Raw genomic sequence first — 23840 nt, 5'->3', positions numbered from 1 at the left:
TGTGTCATTATTAATGTGAAAACATGCAAGTTCACATTTCCTATGTGTTTTTAATTCATGGTGGTTAATTCAGTAGTTTTCAGATGAAAGTAACAGGGTAAAATGACGGGTGATCTGTGCTGTGATCGCGGTCATCGATTCACATGTATAAAATACATTTACTTCAGTTTGTGATAACTAAAGTCTCAGAAATTATACAGATTTGTTCAGAGTAATCTACATGTTTCATGACAGTGATAATTTGTGTCAAGTAAAACAGTTTAAATGATACTAAGATAACGTGTGACGATGACAAATGAGTTTATTGTTTAATTTTCAATGGTTATATAAAAGAAGTGTTCACAGAGAAAACGATAAATGTCTGACTGAAGGAACTTTAATGAGTGACATACTGATGATTATAAAGTAGTTAAAATGATAAAAGTGTGATGGTATAGAGTGATATTCAAGAAAACAGAAATAACATTTTACTGTTGTGAAATAATATAAAATTGGTACAAAACGGTATTTTTGGTGAACCATGATTTATAATTACCTGTGATTTCAACCTCCGTCTTCAATTTCTCCTCAGAAATGCTAAACACCTGCCAACCTCTCTCTGGTTTAGAAAATTATTTTAGACTTAAATATATAAAATATCATTATTTTTTCTAGCTGTGATTTCATAATTAGTTTCATAGAGGTTTAATCTAAATATATAGCCTAGTTGCTGTTATTTTCACTTTAACTTAATCACAGAAACATGCTGTATTGTTAATAACTGTGCTGAATCTTCAAAGGAAAACAAGTTCATCACAGAAGAGGACATTCAAATCACTGTCTGTATGAACCTCATTTTGTTTTTAAAAAGATCCATTGGGTAACCATGTGGATAAGATTCATTGGGTAAGCCATCGTGTGGTGAACATGGAAACTACAGGAAAGTTTATTAAGACATAATGGACATGTATTAATTTAAAAGGATCTTTAGAAATAGCCTATATATAATCTAAAATGCTCGAAAAATATTAATTTACATGAAACAATTTAGGCTCTATGTGAGAGATCTGTTCAACGTGAATCTTTCAACCACGAGATGGCAGCAGCGCTACAGCACACCTTATTTCACTTCATTTCAACTTTATTCCATTTAACTTAATTAGTGACAGCAACATACTCTATTATTAATCACCCAGGTACTTTGGTAAAGCGTCAGATCAGCTTTTATACTATAATATAGGCCACTGAAGTAATTAAATGTGTGTTTATTGATGCGATTACAGCAAAGTCACACTAGAGGGCAGTGTTTCACTGTTACAGAGTTTATTATGTGCTGCATTAAAAGATGGCTAAATCATTGTGTTTTTATGGGGAACCTGTGTTTATATAATAAGATAACAGTGCTTATCTTGGTTTAAATAAGCCTGATTGCGTTTAATTATTTTGCACATAATCAGTGTCCACAAGGTGGCGACTCTGGCCCGAGCCGTTCACAGTCGGGAAAGAAACGGAGGAGATTTGTGAAGGTTATTAATTGTTTTGAGCGATATTTTATGTAATGAATGGATGAAACCTAGTAGACACAAGGTGTAACACAATATGAACAACTGAAGAAAAGCATATTTCAGAAATACCATCTAACAAAGACATTTTGAGTAGCTATATGGGAAAAATTTATTTTAGATCTGGCCAAAATATATTTTAAATATAAGTAAATACATGTTGTAAACAGTTAAGTTCAATTAAATATATTTTTGAAACTGAAATATATTTTGTTTCAAACTTCATACACTTAAAATATATTTAAAAATGTATTTCAGGGTGCAAGAAAATACATTTCCAATCTTACAGTCGACAATGTAAATGTGGGTGAAAGAAATCCTTGTGAAACTACATTCCATTAAATGTTAGAAGAATTTTAAACACTTACAGCAAAAACACAGATTTCCCCACATTTTCCACATTAACCACATTTGTTCACATATGATCTTCCTAAAAAACACAGAGTGATCATGGCAGAAAAAAGTCAAATTTAGGGTCACTTGATACTCAGCCTTTATTGGAAACACTCTCACACATGTGTATTTTAATCTATTAATTAATTAATTACTTTTTTTATTTGTAAATTAATGTCAGTGTAATATATTGTTTAAATGCACACCAAATAAAAATAAATAAATGACTAAAGTCGCTAGATGTATGATGTTAATAACTGACGTAATTTGAATGGGAAACGGACGTTTAGAGTACTGCGCATGTGCGTCATTTTGATCTGTAACCCGTCAATCAACCGGGAGTTCTCGGAGGAGAAGGTAAGAGCTATAACTTTATTTTTAGTCATCATTTTTCACATATGTAATGTTGATTGCTGCTATAATGTTTTGTATTGTCAAAGTTTTTTAACTTTATTTGTCAATTGAATGCCCTGTTTGTTGTTCACGAGACGCATCTGAGATTTTTAGATTTCCATTTTAACATTAGTTGTTTTTAATTTGGACACTTAGAGAAAACTAACATTGCACACACAAAAAAAAAAAAAGTTTAATATTTTTTTTAAATATAATGTTTGGGAGATCGTGCCGCTTGCTGTTGTTGATCGACAACGCTCACGTGATCCTGTCACTGATGGTGGAGCCTGTAAGTTCTTGCTGAATTTAAATGTTTAACAGAACCACAGCAAACAAATCAAATAAATAAAGGCAAAAGTCTTAACATTAAGACACTTTAGTCTTTAGTGCAGGTTGGCATTCAGAAATATCAGATGCCTCAGTTTGGATGGGCTGATGCGATTTCTCCTCTCTGTGATCATTTGTCCTGTTTTTGAGAAGACTCTCTCTGATGTTGCAGCAATGCAGAGTCTTCCTCCATTACCTTAACCAGGCGTGGGTGGACTGAAATCTTGCCCTCCCACCAGTTCAGTGGGTCTTCAGCTCTTTGGATGAGGGGCTGCTCAAGATAGGACCTCACCTCCAGTACAGCATCAGCTGTGGGATTTCTCCTTGTAGTGTCTCCTGTTGCTCTCTGGTCAAAGAGCCTCCACACAGAAGCTTGTGGTTCCTGTGAACCCGCCCCTGCTCTAACTTCTTCCTCTTGACCCTCTGATGGAGGAGCTGACGGGCATCTTGCTCATCCACAGCTCTTCGTCACTAACGTTTTAAACCGTGGGTCTAGTGCAGTGGTTTCAGAAAGCACAGTGTTGTACTCTACTCTCAGAAATGTTCTGTCCATGTGTAACCTTTGGCTAAAAGTAGAAGAAACCCCGACTACGCCACCTAGGTTCTCTCTACCAAGGAAAAATAAAATTACACCCAAAAAGAAATTTCAACCAAAAGGAATTACAATAAAATGAAGGACCCTGCTGGTTCGGATGGAATTAAAGACAAAGACGTGACTTTCCAAAATTATAGTATAAATTTATTCCACAAAAATCATTAACTCTAAAATGTTCTTAAAAGAGGAATCTCTTAAACAGTTGACCAGTTATTTACCCACAGTTACTATGAAACTAGTACATGTCCACTTTAACAGAAGGGTCAAATCACACAGCAATCAGTGCATCATTATTAAAGTAAGTGATAAAACAAATGCAAAATCAAACCAAAAGAAAAAAAAAAGAAAAGAAAAAAAAAAGGCATTCTCTCCCCTTCTGTTAAACCTCAATATCACAGCTCCTCAAAAAAATGTAGATAAATACATGGCAAAAATTACTGAAACAAACAAAATAAAGAAAAATAAAATAGATACAACAATAGATAAATCACAATTAATATTTCACAATAGTCCAAGCTGCTTCACTGGAGAAGAATACAAAGCATGTTAGTTTAATATACTTGCACTGACAACGAAAGCATTTAGCACTTATTCAAACTTGTCATACAGGTAAATTGTGCAAAATAATCTTTAAAACACTGTTCAAATCAGTGGTGCAAGACTGCGATGTCTAAAGCCAGCAGTATCCTCGGTGAAACAGCAATATGGAGCGGATAGATGAAATCAATCAATAAAACATATGAAACGCGTATATCAAACAAGTATAAAACGAATATAAAAATAGGTGTATCAAACAGGTATAACAAACAGCAGCTAGCGCTCTTAGGCCGCAGCTGAAAAAAAACAAAAACAAGAAATAGTAAAAGCGTTTCAAATGATTTCCCCCTTCCAAAGAAAGAACCCACGAGAAAAGTGTCTTACCTCCCAAGCGAGACTCAGACTACTGTAACTTTAGGCTACCTGCGCTCAATCGTCACTTCACGCACACACATCCCTGATAACAAACACCTATTTAAACTAGGGCTGGGCGATATATCGCATGCGATTATCACGCGCATTTCGTCAGTAAAGCCGGTTCCCTGATTACCGCTAAATCGCCATCACCTGCTTTCAAATGGAGCGGCATTTAATAGACAGAGCCGTAGTTCACTGATAAGCTACGCAATATCTCGTTCATTATCGAAGGCGATTCATCTGCGATAATGAACGCGATATTGCGTAGCTTGTCAGTGAACTACGGCTCTGTCTATTAAATGCCGCTCCATTTGAAAGCAGGTGATGGCGATTTAGCGGTAATCAGGGAACCGGCTTTACTGACGAAATGCGCGTGACAATTGCATGCGATATATCGCCCAGCCCTAATTTAAACTATGATCTGCAACTATGAAAAAGGCAATAAATCAGACGACTCGCCAGGGGAAAGCAACAGGAAATATAATCCACAAGACCTTTTCTGCCCACAACATACACACAGAGAAATCACAACGCCACACTTTAGAGATGCTTTTTATAAAGCCACTAACAGGCGTCGCTAAATACACCGCACAGGTGTGCTCCATAACAGAACGCAGCTCCACGGCAGTGGGCGTGTCTCCTGAGTTGAGATATACACCATTAAACAAATAATGAAAAATAAATATTAAAGAAACTTAACCTGTCACACATGGATGAGCAGAGAGTGGTGGCCAGCTCCTTTATCCAATGTCCGTTGGTGGTGAGCTGTTACCCGCTGCAGACCCTGCAGAGAGGAAGCATTTTGGAGGCTTTGACAAAAGAGAAACAGCAAATATGAAGATTTGGCTTTGTTTGTTATGCAACAAACAGGGTCAGTGGATGCTGGAGCAGAAGTACTTGGCTCAAGGGTCAGTGGATGGCGAGCTCGCTTGCTCTCTCTCCTCCAGGTGCACGGATGGGTGAGCGGTTCTTAGATGTCTGTGCAGGTTTGTTGTTGATTCTGCTCTGACGGCAATTTTCATTGTGCAAATTCTGCACTCAGCTTTGCAGCCTCCAACATTAAACTATTTAATGCACTTGCCCCAGCCCTAGACCTATAGGTCATCTGATATTGCATACAGTTGACTGATGATGAATATGATGCAAGACATCAACTCACTGTGTGATATAGCTTATAGAATGCAGTCAGAATGTCCATAAAATGTAAAATATGAAAGACGATGGATTTGAAACCTGTGTAGGACAACACCGGTAAGATCAGAACGTTCACTGCTAAATTCAAACATGAATTCGCGCTTTGGCTGCGCTGACAGCATCCATCACGCGTTATAGACCAACTGACATGATTTATGTGTTTCGGGCACACATCGACTCTTTTAAGCAGGTTTAAACGTTTCTCGCGTCAGTCTCTTGCTTGGTCGCGTGAGAAAAGCCATGGCTTTCTTTCACCGCAGTGCCACAACAACAGCTGTGCTCACAGAAAAGCAAAAGATGCTTGCGATGCTTTAAGAAGTTCTATAGTGTCCGTTCACATATTGCGGCTTTTCGGCGTGCAAGTCAGTTATTTCAAATGTAGCAACGCGGCAGGTGCGCTCATAATGGAAGCAACGCGGTCGCGACGCGCATGTTGTGCGTTTTCCAGGCGCATTGATGTAACCGGGTGGTAAATAACCTTAAAGTTCTTTCTCTCCTTGCATGTTAAAAATCTATTATTTATTATCTGATTCTCATTATTTTCAGTGTATTAAGTTAAGATAAACAGTAGTTGCATGTATTTTCCTGGAGTGGTCAGCAGGTAGCACTGTGTGTGTTGCGTATGAGACAGTGCGCATGCGCTCTCCCAGCTAGCAGGGAACGTTCTCAGAACTTTGGCTAACATTCTGTAAAGGTTTTTTAATGTTTTAAAGAAAACATTTGAATGTAATGTTCCAAAAATGTTTTAAGAATGTTTTTAAATTCAGAAAATGTTCCTATAATGTTAAGTGCAAACAAATCTAGAACATTTTCCCTGCAACATTTTGAGGATGTTTTGAGGATGTTGTTGAGGTAACATTATATAATGTTGTCAATAAAACATTCGCACAATGTTTCAATAAAACAAATGAAGAACATTCTCTCAGCAACATTAGGAAAACGCTATAAGAACATCACTGTGGTTTGAGGTGATGAAATGTTCTGTGTAAAATGTTCTTCTAATGTGACGTATTAACAAATCTAGAACATTTCACCTGCAACATTTTGAGGATGTTTTGAGGATGTTATTGAGGTAACATATTATATAATGTTGTAAATATAACATTCGCACAATGTTTCAATAAAACACATGAAGAACATTCTCTCAGCAACATTAGGAGAACGCTATAAGAACATCATTAATGTTTGAGGTGATGAAATGTTCTGTATAAAATGTTCTTCTAATGTGACGTATTAACAAATCTAGAACATTTCACCTGCAACATTTTGAGGATGTTTTGAGGATGTTATTGAGGTAACAGATTATTCAAAGTTGTAAATATTCACTAATTTTTTATAAATATTCACTATTATTCATTCCTTGAATTGAACAATCTCAGAACTAACATTATATTGTATTATTAAACTTGAGTTCTCAATGTACTATTGAAATTAATTTCTGCACAATTTAATGTTTTCTTTTTTTCTACAATTGAAGAGTTCAGATGCAAAAGCCTGCGCAAGTGGCATCTGAAATTTTCTTCTTAAATTAGCATTTTTGTCAAGCTTGTATGTTTAGGTTCAGTAAATTTCACTTTAATGGCAATTAATAGGTCCTTTTCATTGCCATTAAAGTGTAATAAGCTTGATAAACATGCTTGTTTTATAAGAAAATTTCAAATGGTACTTAAAGGCTTTTGCATCTGAAGTCTTCAATTATTATTGTACATAACTGATATAGCATTGTATTAGCAACAATTTCCTTCACTGTTTTGTTTCTTTACGCTTTATTAAAAGAAAAAAAAAAAAAAAGAAAGGAACTTCCCCCCAATGTTCAAGACATGGTTAGCTTGGTTTATGTAAGAATGGAGATTATACAATATTGCCACAATGTTCCATAATAAAGGAGTAACATTATCAAAACAACATTTGTAAAATGTGGATATTATTCCAGATTGCGATGAAGTTTGGGGCAGATCATCATTACATCTGGCACTTCTGTTTTGGTTCTGGGTCTGGCTGGCATCATGTTTTTAACACCATTGTGTGAAACAGCATTGGGCTGAACTCAAAAGAAACAAAATATAATAAGATACAAAATATAATAAGAAACAAAAGATGAAATGCATTATTTTAGCTGAACACTGGCTTGACTGCAAAAGTGAGATGAATTCTGGGGGAAGGGAAAGTCTCGTGTTTTGCTGAACTGTTGCGTGAACGTGTTTACCATAGGGCAGGGATGGGCAACTTTGATATTGACGAGGGCCAACATTTTTTCTCCTTGATACCTGGGGGCCAGATTACTAATCCACATTCGCACCTTTTACACTGTCTTACTCAATTTACTTTTTACTAAGGGAAATTAATGTATAATTAATGTCATTTGTTTTTAAAGATTGTATTAACTGTAGCCTAATACAAATGGGGAAACTTTGTTTTCAGTTGGCAATCAATATTAAAGGGATAGTTCACCCAAACAATTTAAATTCTGTCATCATTTACCTACCCTCAAGTTTCTGTTGAACAAAGAAGATATTCTGAAGAATGTTTGTAACCAGGTTGCTTTGGGTCTAATACTATGGAAGTCAATGGTGCCCCAGAACTGTTCAGTTTCCCACATTCTTCAGAATATCTTCTTTTGTGTTGAACAGAACAAATACATTTATACAGGTTTGGAACAACTTGAGAGTGTTTAAATAATGACATTTTTATTTTTGGGTGAATTATCCCTTTAATTTCTTTATTAACAATATTAACATCTCAATGGCATTTTCTGTAAATTTGCAACAAACATATGTACAGTCTATTTTTGATTACAAGGTTAGAGAACATTTTCAACTCAGCCTCGTTAAAAAGTGCTTATTTTAAAATATGACAATCTACAGGGTGTTTACAGGAGACGAGAGGCGCTGATTGGGCCATGGTAAATCGACGCGTAAAACCACCAATCACAGCGTGCTTTTCTCGTGACGTAGGGACATTTGAAATTGACGAACAGCGCGAATGGTAGTTGAAGAAATTGGCGCAAAATGTCCCTGGTCTGATTGTCTTTTTGACGGAAAAAGCGAGTACGGACTCGTTCACAAACAGAGTCGCGGCAGATACAGAGTTGTGATGGAGGATGTTTTACCCGCTGGGACAGTTTGTGGCCCGAACAACAGAACTGTCTCCTGGTCAACGGAACTCTGCCTTCAACAATAAATACTGGAATGTAAGTTTTTAAATGTCTTTTTCAGTTTACATCTTTCGTTTATCCTTTACGTATACACTAAAATCCGTTAGATCTTTCTTAGAATGACATGACAATTACATTAATTGTGGGTGTATAGCCTACTGCTTTTGAATAACAGCTAACTTAGATTTGTTTTCATTCAGAATCCAGACGGCCTACTTAAATATGGACACTGATGATGCAACAAAAAGTCTTCATTTACAACAAAGGTACTTTAATCCGTCGTTATGCAATATTGTGTTCTATATGAATACGGATACTGTGCATTTGCTACTTAAAAGTGTTAATCTGATTATTTCTTTTGAACTTAAATAATAATATTTAAGTAATTCATAAAGATATGTTGAAATGGGAAAGATATGTTTTAATTTTTTTAGGTACTTTGGGGCTGACAGACAGCCATTGTGAAGGACACAATCTGGAAAAAAAATTACCTGCAGAAGTGAATGGGAGGATATGGGTAAGTGGTTTTGTAAGTTTTGTTGTAAATCTTAATAGAATGTCCTTTAGGAAAAGTTTGAGTAATTATTTACTAATATTTGAACAAAATTAGTAAATGTTGGTTTAAGAAATGCAACATATTGTTAACCTATTTGAACATTATTATTATTATTAATATTATTGTTTTCCTCCGAGACTAAATTTTTTAACCCTTAAAGTATTAGTTCACTTTCAAATTAAAATTAGCCCAAGCTTAAAGGCCTTTGCACACTGAGTCCAAAATTCGCATGCGAAACTTTCACGTTAAAAAATAAATTTGACCTCATGTTATGTCAATTACGTTTACACACTGTCTCCGAAACTTTAGTCCGTCAAAAAATATTCGGATCAGGTTCGATTTTCTGCGTTTTTCGCATCCGTGGCACGCATTTTGAGAGACGTTTTGACAATTCAGAGCCACCGTACGCGAACGCAAAAATCCAGAATGCCATCTGACAAGTTGATCCATGTCTTCTACAGCACAAAACAGCAGCACTTAAAGGTGCTCCAAGCGATTTGACGCGTTTTTAGGCCCAATTTTTTTTGTCACATACCGCAAACATCTCCTCACTATGCGCTAGCTGCCTGTCCCCTGAACACACTGTAAAAAAAAACGCGGTCTCTGTAGTCGCCACAAGCTCCGAAAACTGCAATAAAAACAAACTGGTGCAGCCTGGACCACTTAGCATAATAAACATGCTCCAGCCAATAACCGACAAGCAGCGTCAATACGCAAGCTACTTAAATTTTAAATGCGCGTTCATGACTGTTTCAGGAAGCACGGAGGGGAGGGCCAGGAGTAGTAGGAGGGAGGGTCTAGCTAGCCTCTGTTTTGTTTGACAACACTTCGAACGTCAACAGGAAGTTACTCCGCTCAGAATCGCTTAGAGCGCCTTTAATGACAAACAATGTGCGGAATACAAAGATACAGGTTGTGCCAGTAGTAAAGCATCAAACTGAACATCCTGAAGTAAACTTTGAAACGCTCGGGATAATCCCACAGCTCCTTGATGAGGTGGAACTCTCCTTTCTCTCTATGCAATCTCGGAATTGAATGGACCTAGGGCTGGGCGATGTATCGAATGCTTTTGTCACGCGCATTTCTTCAGTAAAGCCGGCTCCCTGATTACCACTAAATCACCATCACCTGCTTTCAAATGGAGCGGCATTTAATAGACAGAGCCGTAGATCACTGATAAGCCACGCAATATCGCGTTCAATATCGATATGTATCGCGTGACAAAAGCATTCGATACATCGCCCAGCCCTAAATGGACCCAATATTTCCTCTTTCTTTTTCTCTTTTTAAGAAGAGAGGAGACAACTAAATTGTGCTCACAGCTTGAAGGCTTCATTTTGTATTGTTTTTCTTTTTTTTTTTTTTTTTTTTTTTTTTTTTTTTCCGCAACGCATTAATTTTTACGCATCGGACTCAGTGTGCATGGTCTCTGTGCGTGACGATGTTTTAGGATTACGAATACGAAAAAACGCATGCAAAAATTTCGGACTCGGTGTGCAAAGGCCTTTACTCCTAGGTGTATATGACTTTCTTGCTTCTAACGAAGACAATCAGAGAAATATTAATCAATATCCTGACTCCTCTGAGCTTTATAATGGCAGTGAACAGGGTTCACGATTATGAGCTGAAGAAAGTGTATCCATCCACATCTATCCATCATAAACATACTCCACACGGCTCCAGGGGGTTAATGAAGGCCTTCTGAAGTGTGAAGCAATGCATTTGTGTAAGAAAAATATCCATATTTAACAAGTTATGAAGTAAAATATCTAGTGGTCTGGCCAAAGCTAGATATTTTACTTCATATACACCTAGGATGGCTTGGTTGAATAAAGCTTGGGGTCATTTTCAAGCACCAAACACAGACCTTAAGACTGTTCTGAAGTTCAGTGCTATCATTTGTAACTGATCAGACTTAACAGTTTTCATATACAGTGTTATGCGTAAGTTGGGCAACCCTTTGCAGAATCTGTGAAAATGTGAATAATTTTAACAGAATAGGAGAGATCATACAAATTGCATGCTATTTTTTATTTAGTACTGTCCTGAGCAAGATATTTTACACAAAAGATGTTTACATATAGTCCACAAGAAAATAAATAGCTGAATTTATGAAAATAACCCTGTTCAAAATTTTGGGAACCTTTGGTTCTTAATACTGTGTCGTTACCCGGATGTTTTTTTTTTATTATTTTTTTTTTTTTTTGTGATGATTGTTCATGAGTCCCTTGTTTTTCCTTAACAGTTAAAACTGCCCAATATTCCCAGACCCCTGACTCTTAATACGTCGTGTTTCCTTCTGGAGCATCAGTGAATATTTGAAACTTTTTTAATAGTTGAGTACCTTAGTTGTTCTCAGTGTGAAAAGATGAATCTCAAAATCATACAGCCACTGCTGGAAAGGGTTCAAATATGCAGAAGATGCTTGAAAACTGAAGAATCTGCAGGATCTGGAGGATTTTTCTGAAGAACAGAGTTCAGTTTAACTGTTCAGAACAAACAAGAGACTCATGAACAACCATCACAAAACAAACAAACGGTTGTGGATCATCCAGGTAGTGACACAGTATTGAGAACTTGCAGTTGCAACTTTTTATCTCACAATTCTGAGAAAAGTCAGCCAAAAAAAAAAGCAATTGCGAGAAAAAAAACATTGCACATTGACATTGTAACTCCCAATTGCGAGAAAATGTCAGCAGTTTATATTTTTTCTTATTCCATGGTGGAAACAAGCGTCCATGCGCACATACTGTAGCTCATATATAATGTGCAGATTGCAAACGGAAACCTCCAGGAGCACAGAAAATTGTCAACTGTCCTATAACTTATCAATAACAAAACAGCAGAGAAACTGAAAGTTATGGCATATATTTTTCTTTCTGCTTTTAAAGTAACTAAAACCTACAACTTCACTATTAGCAAAGAGATGCTACACTGGTAGGATTAATTCACACACACAGTTGCTCTCGCTGATGCATTCAAATACAGTGCTACTTTATCTGTATCTAAATGAAAAGAAAAGCAGAAATCTGTAAGAGATGTAACGATCCATAGACAAAATAACTGATGAAAACTAGCTATGTCGTAGCAATAGAATTGTTTGCACCGTTTTGCTGCAGCTCTGCACAAGTTGACTCGAGTTCGAGTCTCGGTTCGAGGTTCATGCTTTTCAAGCCAACATCAAAGTTTGTAGTTGTGTTATTAACAAAATGGATTAAGTAGATGTGTTTTAAATAGCAAACAGAGTAGATACTTAAAGTATTATATCTATTGAATATCAATATTGTTTGTGGTCTTAAAATGTAATATGTATTTTGTGTTTACACTGTTGTATGCTCCTCTGTTATAGGCTCTGAGGAAAAACTCTACACACATAGACGGCTCAAGGCTGCTAACTGGCAGAGCAGCTGGAAAACTAAAAGACAAGAAAACTAGAACATTAATACAGACAACTGTATTAACTGATGATGTTCTAACAATGTTATGACTAAACATTTATAGAAGGTCATCGCAAAACTTTTTTAGAGTGTTTTGTAGAGAATGTTATCTTACCTTTTTAGAAGAACATTCTAAGAACAAAAATAAAATTTCCCACTACAAACTTTATAAGAATGTTAGGGGATAATGTTCTAACAATGTTATGACTAAACAGTTTTAAAATGTTTTAGAGAATGTTATCCTACCTTTAAGGAGAACATTCAGGGAACTAAAATAAAACTACCCGCTGAACATTATAAGAATGTTAGGGAATAATGTTCTAACAATGTTATCGCTAAACATTTGTAGAATGTTTTTTAGAGAATGTTATCCTAACATTTAGAAGAACATTCTGGGAACTAAAATAAAACTACCCGCTGAAAACATTATAATAACGTTAGGGAATAATGTTCTAACAATGTTATCGCTAAACATTTGTAGAATGTTTTTTAGAGAATGTTATCCTAACATTTAGAAGAACATTCTGGGAACTAAAATAAAACTACCCGCTAAAAACATTATAATAACGTTCGGGAATAATGTTCTAACAATGTTATCGCTAAACATTTTTAGAATGTTTTTTAGAGAATGTTATCCTAACTTATAGAAAAACATTCTGGGAACTAAAATAAAACTACCCGCTAAAAACATTATAAGAACAATACATGATAATGTTCTCAGAACATTTTTAGAACAAAAAATTTCTAGCTGGGCTCACTCTGAAATATCCTGTTGAGATTGCGAGGAGTGCAAGCAGTGCAAGTATTGCGTGTTCTCTGGAGATTGTGGTCATCTATGGGTAAATATACTGATTTGTGATTAAATATTTTAGTTAAATACCCATTTTAGGTGTATATTTTGTTATGTTGATTTGGAGAACTGTCGTATTTGAAACGATATGTCGTATATAATGTCCATGCTGTTATGACGTCATACCATGCGGTTTAGCCCGTTTCATTTAACATTAAGAAAATGTTGTACACTTTATTCTTCAAATGTTGTTGTGCTTTTCATGTGATGTGTATTTAATGTGATTCTTTACGCAGTGAACAACATATGTTGGGGATTTCATCCTTTGTAAAGTGTATCTGGTTTTATGTCGGAGCTCATCGTGATGTGAGTGTTATTTTCTCTACGGAGGTTTAATTTGTGTCATCAGCTCTGTGAAAGCGCTCATTTTGTTTATATAAATTTTGTTTCGCTTTTACTGATCTTTTTGTAAACTTTCTTCTCAATTAAGTTGAGAGGTCGCTTTTGATAGTGAATCATTTTCTCGAAAACAGTAAATGAATAAACAATAAAGTAGAACCCCTCAATGTGTTCCTGGTGGTGAATTTAAATCCCCGGTCACATTGAGATGAAAAATGCACAACTTTTCAGAATGCCGCAAGCTCACCGCAGGTGTCAAGAACCAACTGATCAGCTATGGCCTTTCCATAACAAAACATCAAAATCTCAGCCGAACAGCTGATCATAGCTGTACAGGGTGGTTTTTATATCTTATCTCCCTAAATATATCTAGTAGTAAAGGTAATGCAAGGGCTAGAAATCAATGTATCCTTTGCTGAAAGTTCCTCATGGAGAGCGCAGTTCATGGTTGCATAGCAACGACCGATGCCACGGGAGCGCAAGCGCTTTGGAAAGAAGGAGAAATGGTGCGGCCGCTCCTTCCACGCGTTTTAGACGCGATATGAGAACGGTCCCTTAGGATTCTTAATTCTAAGTTCATGTTAAATTTAACATTTTTTTCAGTGACAGACAGACCTATTCAGCTGTTAATTTGAATACAGAAGGTTTTTATTAAACCTTGAAATGTAATCTTGTGTGTACAACAAGGAAAATTATTGAAATTTGATAATTTTTTAAATAAATCTTATGCCGAGTTCAGACTGCACGATTTTAGCCCCGATTTTGGCTCGCCGACAGGTTTTGAGAAATCGCCGACAAATCGCCGAAATCACAGGCAAATCGGTGCTCGTTCACGCGAGTGACAATCACGCAGTGTGAATGAGCAAAGACGCGATCTAAGAGAATCGTCGACGAGTCGCCGACGCCCGTGAGATATTTGGCATGCTAAATATCTGGACCTGTCGGCGATTCAAAATCCTGCTGTGTGAAAAGTGTTCTGACTGAAAACTACATCGGCGATGACTGACAGCCAATGAGAGAGCAAGATACAGAGCAGCGGGGAGTTCGGGGAGGAGTTATAGACCACAACATCAGCAAGCATGGCTTCATTCACATAAACATTACAAGTCTATCAAACAGAAACAAAGCACAAACCTTTGCTTGACCATCCGCAACAGCAGCACATTGAAAAGTTATTTATTTACCTCCAACTCTCGTTGCAGAACACGCAATCCACAGTCATTTCCTCCTCCATATTCTTCTTTTATTTTTCTTGTTTTCGCTGCAAATCAGCACACAGGCAATTCGTATTTCAAGCTTCTTGTGGGCTACTGTTTTAAATAATAATAATAACTCCGGTCCTGCACGCGTGATATCACGTTGTTTCCTTGTCACATCTCGCGTTCTTCCTATTGTAAAGTCATGCAGTGTGAAACCTTCTATCGCCGATCCATCGTGCAGTTTGAACACAGCAGCGACTGAATGCTGGCCAAGATAGTCATGCAGTGTGAAAAGAACAGTGACCCGACTACTTTGAAAATCGTGCAGTCTGAACTCAGCTTTATTTGAATTTGTTTCATTTTGTTCAAATATTGTGATAAGTATCGTGAACTCAGTTTCGAGATACATACCGTATCATTACCTGAGCATATCGTTACACCCCTAGTAATATCTGAGCCAGAGTAGAGACATGAGTACACTATGTGAGAGTGCACGAGTTTTGTGGAGAGATTTGTGCATGATTTATAAATCCTGGGAACGAAATAGGAAATTGTGTGCACGATTTAATTTTTTTTCTTGCATGTCATTTGTGGGGCTCCGTACTTTCCTAATTTAAATCTGACTCCCCCTGTCACTCTGTGCATATGGCCTGTACTATTACCCTTGCTATCTTCATAGCGTGTCCCACTTCCTTCTTTCACACAATGGTATGATCCTAGTCTGTCCTCCCATGTGATTAATGACTGACTGATCAAGACCAAACAAGTATATATTTTTTTTTCTCATGATGGGTTTGTCAGTTGAGTGTCCATGGGACTGTGTAAATGTTGTTTGAAGTGCTGAAAGAACTCTTTATGAACTGCAAAGGGAACTGGTTTGATTCAGGCTGGTTTGAATGGATTTAAGGATTCTTAAAGGTCTAAGTGCATATGGACTCTGAGGTATAAGCTACTGCTGAATTGTGAACTCAGTCAAGAATTGTTCATGTGAACTGCATATCCAGTTAATACTGAAATTTGTGATTTGCACACCAATGAATGAATCTAATTCTTTAATTAATTTTTGTTTTTAAAGGTTTTGTCATGCTAAATGAGCTCCTGAATTGTATTTGAATTTCTGGGATATTGTTCTTATAAATTTGTATTTTTTTGTTTGTGTTTAATTTTGTTGAACTGTGCATTTGTGAATCATTAATGCTTTTGTCCTTACTGAATGGTGTTTTACTCAAAAATGAACAACAATTTCTATGAATTGCGCCTTTCTGTTTGTGTTAATATTTCATCCACATATTAAGGGTTCCTACTTTTTTAAATGTGTGAATTCTTTCGACAGCGCTCAAGAGAAAAGCAGAAGAAATCAAATCAGAAGTCATTGAAAAGAAAACCGTCTGTGATCAAGTCAAATTCAAGTTTTGCATATCTGTCATTTGAGCGGTCATTGTGACACTGAAAATCAGGAAACAATCAGAGGCGAGAATACTGACTGTAGATGAGTTTATTTGAGCTCATGTTCTGTTTCACATGTTTATCTGATGGTTTTGATCAAACACAAGATATTTAATACCCAATCTTCACTTCAGCTTTTCTAAGAATAAACCAGATTTCATTCTGAGACACAAACAATATTATTCTGAAGAGCTGCTGCTCACAGATTCACATTCAACCAGTTATTGATATAGATAAGATTAGTGAAAACATAAAGAGATGTAACCACACCAGATATACAAAGAGATTTACAAAACACACTTAACATCTCAAGGCCTGGTTTCACAGACAGGGCTTGGCCTAAGCCAGGATTAGACCTTAGTTCAATTAGGGAATTTAAGTAGCTTTTATAAACATTACTCTGTAAAAAAAAGATTTTATGGTGAAGTAAATACTACAGAAAAAACAAAAGTAATTTTTACATGGAAAAGTTAGTTCAGGCAAGAATAAAAAAAAACTAAGTAAATTCTATATTATTACTCATTTTAAGCTTGTAGAAATTAAAGCGTAAATATCAACATTATAAAATTAAGTAAAACAACTCAACTTTTTTGATACTGGTGTTCCCATTATGCACTGGGCATTGAATAATTAATGAGGTGGATCTTTCGCTGTTTTCCAGCTGTTTTTACACTGTTTTATTATTGATTTTGTTGTTGTGTTTAATAACTTGCCATTTTGTGATATTTGGAGATCATTTTCTACTCAATATCCCACACTCAAAAGATCCATCGAATGTTACCGTCATTGTTTATTGAGTACCAAGTACCGAGGTCTCTGTGATCAGATGCCGCGTTACTTCTAATATGAAGATATCTATTGTACTACTTACTTAGATGTTTCTAAGTAAAGCATACACTTTAAAAGCATGGTTTAATTCAGTGTTATATTGTTTGAGTAAATGTATTGCAAAAGAAACTTCAACAAAGTAGAAATTACTCAACCTTTTACTGGACAAGTTAAAATAACTTATGTTGTTCCAAACGTAGGTTTGGGAGGAGCCTAAACATTCAGTCCTGTCAATCATCATTACGAGCGTATATAAGCAGCAGTCACTGCATCATCCAGCAACAATTCTTCCAGCATCCCTCCTCCTCCCCATCTTCTCCTCTATTTCTCTTATTCTCCCTCTATGCAGTACTGTTATAGGGGGGTTTAACTCGGAGCTCGAGCGGAGCCTCGGGTTTGAGCCTCCTTCGAGGACAGCAAGTTTGTTTTACCATTAACCATTCAGACTGAATGGGCAGGCGAATTTGTGAATCTTTGTTAATTTTACTTATCTTAGTTAAGTAGAGTTACTTAATTCCATATTTGAAATTTACGCGTGCAAAAACTTGCGAAACAAAAATTAAGTAAATTTTACTTATTGTTTTTTACAGTGTAGAAAAAAAAAAACATTACTGGTGTTCATTTTGATTCAAATTGATGACTGGCATATTTTGAGATATGTCAGTACAAGTTGCTTTGATTAAAATTTAGCAGTTAGCAGAAGAACTTACTAAAACAAATACAAGTAAATAGGAGAAAAAATGAAGAATGAAAACAGTTAACCTCAACATTCACGTTTTTTCACTCATAATTTCTGCAGATGAAGTTGAGTTTGCGAGTTTCAGGAAGGCTGATCCAGCGCTGATCTCCTCCAGACTGAACTGCTCCTTTTCTCTTCTCAAGGCGACAGTCTTCCAGTGTCGTTCCGTTCCATGGAGCCCAGTTCTGATAGTACACGATGTCTCCACTGACCCAGATCCACATGTTCAGGCTGCAGCAGTTGTGTAAACCCAACCACACCGCCTCAGTAGACGCCTGTTTAACCACATTCATCACACGACGCTGAATCTCTTCTGAATGAACCGAGACCAGATCCACATGATTCTGTCTGCAGTATCTCAGAGCTTCAGGCCACGTCAGATTCTCTTTGATCACAATCAGTTTATCTGGACACAAAACAAACCACAAGAAAAACTAGAGAGAGACTGATCAAAAACAACATGGAGAACAAACACTGTGGAGGAATTTGTCATGTCAGACATGTAGTGTGAACTTTAAGATATCTGGAGGAGATGGATGGATTGTGTGTGTTTGTGAGGATCTGCTCACCTTCATGACACACAAAAGGATATTGGTAGTTGCAATAGTAGTCATGCCATTTTTCCTGTGTGCTCGGATAGAGCATTACACAGTTTTGATTACCTCCCAAATTATTAGGTTGACCAGTATTCCAGTATCTGAATGAGGAGTTACTCTGATCTGACCATTGCCATGGGTCTCTGAACAGACCGATCCAGACATCACCAGATATGTGACTATCATTGATGAACTTCTGCAGCTGTTGATTCTCATTCTGGTTCCTTACACTGACCAGATCAATGTGATTCTGTCTGCAGTAACTCTGAGCGTCTCTCCAGTTCTTCATCTGATTGACAAAGACGAGTCCTGTGTTCGCTTTAAAAAACAACAAATTGAAAAATATTCATGAATCAGTTTGTTCATTATTCTCACACAGCTTTACAGTTTGGATGTAAACAGGACCCGCGGTGGAAGCATCAGAAACACATGTTGACTGATTTTGCTCATGCAACGTTAAGTAACATTTGTGAATTTCCGTGATCATTTTAGTACAGCTTTTTTTCCCACATTGTTTCCTAGCCTTTGTTTTTGACCCTTTCCTTGTTTATGATTGTTTGCTGCCTGCCTAGACCTTTACCTGTGTTTGGATTACTCTTTTGCCTTGCCTTCCTGTATCTGTTTGCTGGTGTTTGACCCTGTGCCTGTACGACTACGCTCATCCTATTAATAAAGCCTGAATGTGGATCTCCAACTCTGCTGTCTCATCCCATCCGTTACAGAATACTCAGACCTACCAAGATCCAGCGGCTTTTATGAGAGTTTCCAGTCCTACCATGGATCCAGTCGACCAAGGAGACTTATCCATTGAGGAATATGTTCACAAATTCTGTGAGTTATCGTTTTAAGTTCCATTTGACATTGAAAGACATTTTCCGTTTTGGCCTAAATGAGCCCATAAAATCATGGTTTCCTGAAGGAAAGTTCAATTGTAGTCTAAGAGACTTTATGGACTATGCCCTAATTTTGCGTGGTTCATCTTTCACTGTAGGGGAGAACTTTAAGAACCCAAAAAATTTTGGGGGGGAAGGCCAACTGCAACAAGCTCCGGTGGCAGCGGAGCTTGTACCATTGAAGAGTTCTTGGCCTTCCACTCTGATTATCGCGACCCCGATACACTTTGCACTTCCAAACCCAGTAATTCCCTCACAGAGCCTGTTTACGTGATGGCTGCATCAGAGTCCATTCATGTATTTGCGGCCATTCCAGAGTCTCGCCACGTCTCAGCAGATCTTCCAGAGCCCTCAGCCGAGATGGCTGCCACGCCTGAGCCCTCAGAGATTTCAGCGTTGGCCATTATGGCCACAGCCATTTGGTGTGTGTGTGGGCTGCACACACATCAAATCCAGTCCATGAATCCGCTCCAGAACCCATTCCAATCCATGAATACGCTCCAGAGACTGCTCCAGTCCATGAATCTGCTCCAGAGCCCGCTCCACTCCTTGAATCCGCTCCAGAGCCCATTCCAGTCCATGAATACGCTCCAGAGCCTGATCGAGCCCATGGGTTCACTCCTGAGCCTGCTTCAACCTATGAGTCCAGACCAGAGTCCGCCTAAGTCCGTGAATCCACTCCAGAGTTTGCCGCGGTCCCAGAACCCAGCCTCGTGGGCTATGGACTTCCTGTCTGCTTGGATACGACCACAGAGGTCGTCCCTGAGTTTCCTGTCTGGCTTGACACGAACACGGAGGTCATTTCTGAGCTCCCTGCCCGTACTGTCATGGCCCTAGTGGCCATTGTTAACCTCTCTGTGCTTCATGTTTTAGTTTCTCCTGTTCAGCCATGTTGGTTTCCAGTGCTACCTGATCTGCTGTTGTGGTCATCTGCTCTACCATGGGGGTCCTCAAGCCCATCTGAGCTGCAATGGTGGTAGTCTTCTCCGCCGTGGGGGTCTTCAAAACCATCTGAACTGCTTTGGTGGTCGTCTGCTCTGCCTTGGGGGTCTTCAAGCCTGTCTATCTGGCCGTCTGTCCAGCCTTCTTTGCCCTGGCCGTGTGCCCTGCCCCAGTCACCAGACTGCCTTCCTCTCGATGGACCTGGCCCTCCATTCCGCCCCCTGTTCCGCCTCCCCTCCACCTCCCTCCTGGACTGTTTAGGAGTGTCTGGAAGCCACTCCTTTTGAGGGGGGACTCTGTTACACGTGCCCTGGGTCTGTGTTAATCTACTTGGTTATATGGACTCCATTTCCCACAATCCCCCACTTAGGAACCAATCATGCACTCACACCTGTTTCCCATCAGTGACACTTTATAAGCTGCACTCTAACACACACAGGGCTGAGTATTGTTTAGTAGGGATGAGCGAGTACAGCATTATCTGTATCTGTATCTGTTAACCATATGAATTATCTGTATCTGTATCTGTACTCTGAGTGGGTGGGGCCTAACCCGGAAGTGGGCGGGGCTTGTCTTGAAATGGGCGGGGCTTTAACCGGTATGTTATTTTAAGCATGCAATTGATATGGGTTGATCAGAAATTGTTATATTTATTGCTGATTAGAAAACTATTTACATGACAGCATCAGGATTGAGCTTCAGATCAATGGTTTTGATCACGATAGCAAACGAACTATATTACAGAACAAGTTTTGCAACAATGAAAACAAAACAATGCAGTGTAATTATGAAGTAAAATGTAATGAACAACATAACTTTCTTTTTTAACTTTTAATTTTTTTATGATCAGTGTGGTTTTTTTTTTTTTTTTGTTTCTTTTCTTTTTTTTTTATTTCCACACCAGGTGTGTGTGTGTGTAGCTTTATAATTAATTTATAATATTTATAACACTAGCTTACTACCTTTATGTTTTTATGAAAACAGCAAAAACGTGTCAGACACTCAGTGTCTGGTTACTGGTTAGAGACAGCTGAAGGTTTAAAAAAGAAAAAAAAATCTCCGACAGGCAGAGACGCAATGCGAGTCGCATTCTACCAAGCAAGCACCACGTCTGAACGAACCCACGTTTACCAGAACTCTACTGGTTAGTAAGTATGTATTATTAACGTTACAACCCGAAGTAAAAAGCTGAAGAAACCCTAAACGTTAACGGAAAAGACCCGCGAACCCGAGTGACCGACCCCTCGTTTACACTGATATTGATATTGAAGCTTCTGTGACGCTTCTCAAACGCACCGCGCCGCGGCTGGTGTAAACACGAGCATTGACTAGAGTGGCCGCGTATCAGCTCCGGTAGCTGCGTCGCAGCCGTAACGTGCCGCACACGCGTGCAGTGTAAACCCGGCCTGAGGGAGAGACAGAGAGCTGTTCTGTGTGTGACTGTGAGTGAGCAGAGCGAGACACAGCAACACAATACATCTGTAACGTTATGTGTGTAGGGGAGGGGCGCTGTGACTAGCCTATCACAGAACGCTGACACAATCAGCTACCCAATGATGATTTTCATTCAATCCGAGCACAGATATTGACTCGTATTACTCGTATAATACTCGTACTCGGCAGAAGTGCTTTATCTGTACCGGATACTCGTTTCAGCCGAGTATCCGGCTCATCTCTATTGTTTAGCCTTGTATCCGACCTTGTCTCTGTGTTCCTTGCCTTGCCTTGCCTTGCCTTGCATTGCCTAGCCTGTGTTTTGACCCTGGACTGTTTCCTTGTTTATGATCGTTTGCTGCCTGCCTAGACCTTTGCCTGTGTTTGGATTACTCTTTTGGCTTGCCTTCCTGTATCTGTTTGTTGGTGTTTGACCCTCTGCCTGTACGACTACGCTCATCCTATTAATAAAGCCTGCACATGGATCTTCAACTCCCGTTGTCCCGTCCCATCCATTTCAGTTTCCTAACACATTTCTCTAGAAAACTGGATTCAGACACAAAGAGCTGAATAATAGAAACATCAAAAAGATTGAGATATTAAACTGCATTTTCATATGATCATTAACTAGTTCTTAGAAATATGTCAGTAAAAATGCATTCAAAATGTTGGATTTTAGACTAATATATATAATTGAATATTGTTGCAATATTAATTATAATGTTAGTGTTTGTCTTGTTTCTAGTCTTTTTACATTGTAATGGACAATGTGAGTTCACACAAAGTTCATCTAAGAATGATGATCTTTGTATTCAGGACAAGCATTTTGTCTATAAATATCAGGGAAAGTTGCTGTATGTTGTTACATTGAAATTTTATGCATTTCATTAATTCATTACAATTTATGTTGGTCAAAACAATGGTTTGATATTTTATAATTCATAATTTACAGTATAAAATTTTATATACAGAAGTTGAAAGTGGACAAATATCCACAGTCTTTCCTATATATATGACCACATTAAAAAGTACAACATTTAGTATTGAATTAAAATTTTGTACAGTATACGAGTGTCTTTTTATAAATTCATGTTTGTTGTCATTGTAGGGAGCTGAACTCACTGTTATACGAATTGCAGATGAAAGTCAGGCTGTTACTGCATGGATAATCATCCCACTGTCCATTTCTCATCATAGCACACTCATCTGTGCCTTCAGGTTGTCCAGGAGCCCAGTTCAGATAGAGCGCAGGATCACCTGAAGACCACTGCCATTTATCAACACTCGTCCTCTGCAGCCCAATCCAGACACCGCCATCATTCACACTCTTCTTCAGCTCGTTCATGTCGTTCATGTTGTCAACGGTGGCCAGATCTGTGTATTCCTCTCTGCAGTATCTCTGAGCTTCAGTCCAGGTCTTCATCACATTTATAAAGTGATACTGACGCTGAACACATTCAGATATGGAGCAGAGAGCTGTGAAAGAGAGGATTTTTTTCATAACAGAGTCAAACCTGATGAAACTATAAACCATAAATAAAACAACAAACACTCACCAATGAGAAGAAGAATAAAATATAGAGTTTGGTCCATTTCTGAAGAAGACATCTTAGAAAAAAGTATGAAAAATATATTAATTTAGCAGCATAACTCGATTGACAATCATTAAGACAAACAAAAAGACTCATCTCAAAGTCTAATTATGGTTAAAGAATGAAGTTGCTCTTACTTTAGAGGTCGTGTGTTTCTGTCCTGAGTCTGATGTTTCTGTCTGTCTTTAAACAAAGTGATTATTATATCTTCTCTCATTCAGGACATCACATCATTTGTTTATTTCACTCTTAAAAAAACAACAACAACCAAAAAAAACAAAGATGTCCACATCTTTTCTGTTTTTTGTTTATTGTTGCTGTAATTCTTTGGAAGTGTGTTAATTTGAATGTGCTAGAGAGTTTGTACATATATTGTATTTCCATAGCGGCTTCACAGGAAAAATCCACCTCAGCATTTGCATTTTTATTTTTACTTAT

At 37.8% G+C, this 23840-nt stretch overlaps 1 protein-coding gene across 1 annotated transcript; it reads right to left on the bottom strand.

The window, feature by feature from the left end:
- Window positions 1–17986: 17986 nt before the first annotated feature.
- LOC137036272 (macrophage mannose receptor 1-like) lies at window positions 17987–23403 on the bottom strand. The gene is made up of 4 exons (XM_067410331.1): window positions 23367–23403; window positions 22933–23286; window positions 18515–18859; window positions 17987–18351 (listed from the first exon to the last, which is right to left on the bottom strand). Exons 1-4 carry the CDS (start codon window positions 23401–23403, stop codon window positions 17987–17989), a joined length of 1101 nt encoding a protein of 366 aa, XP_067266432.1.
- Window positions 23404–23840: the final 437 nt, after the last annotated feature.

This window comes from Chanodichthys erythropterus, chromosome 14 (assembly GCF_024489055.1).
Source record: "Chanodichthys erythropterus isolate Z2021 chromosome 14, ASM2448905v1, whole genome shotgun sequence".
In the NCBI taxonomy this organism is placed as follows: domain Eukaryota; kingdom Metazoa; phylum Chordata; class Actinopteri; order Cypriniformes; family Xenocyprididae; genus Chanodichthys; species Chanodichthys erythropterus.
The sequence above is the reverse complement of the archived record's forward strand: the minus strand, read 5'-3'. Positions and strand labels throughout refer to the sequence as shown.

Coding starts and splice junctions, on each gene's coding strand:
- LOC137036272 (XM_067410331.1), bottom strand. CDS start 23,403: ATGGACCAAACTCTATATTTTATTCTTCTTCTCATTG. Junction 18,860..22,932: donor CATCTGCAATTCGTATAACA/GTGAGTTCAGCT, acceptor TGTTTTTTAAAG/CGAACACAGGACTCGTCTTT. Junction 18,352..18,514: donor TCCTTTTGTGTGTCATGAAG/GTGAGCAGATCC, acceptor TTTTGTGTCCAG/ATAAACTGATTGTGATCAAA.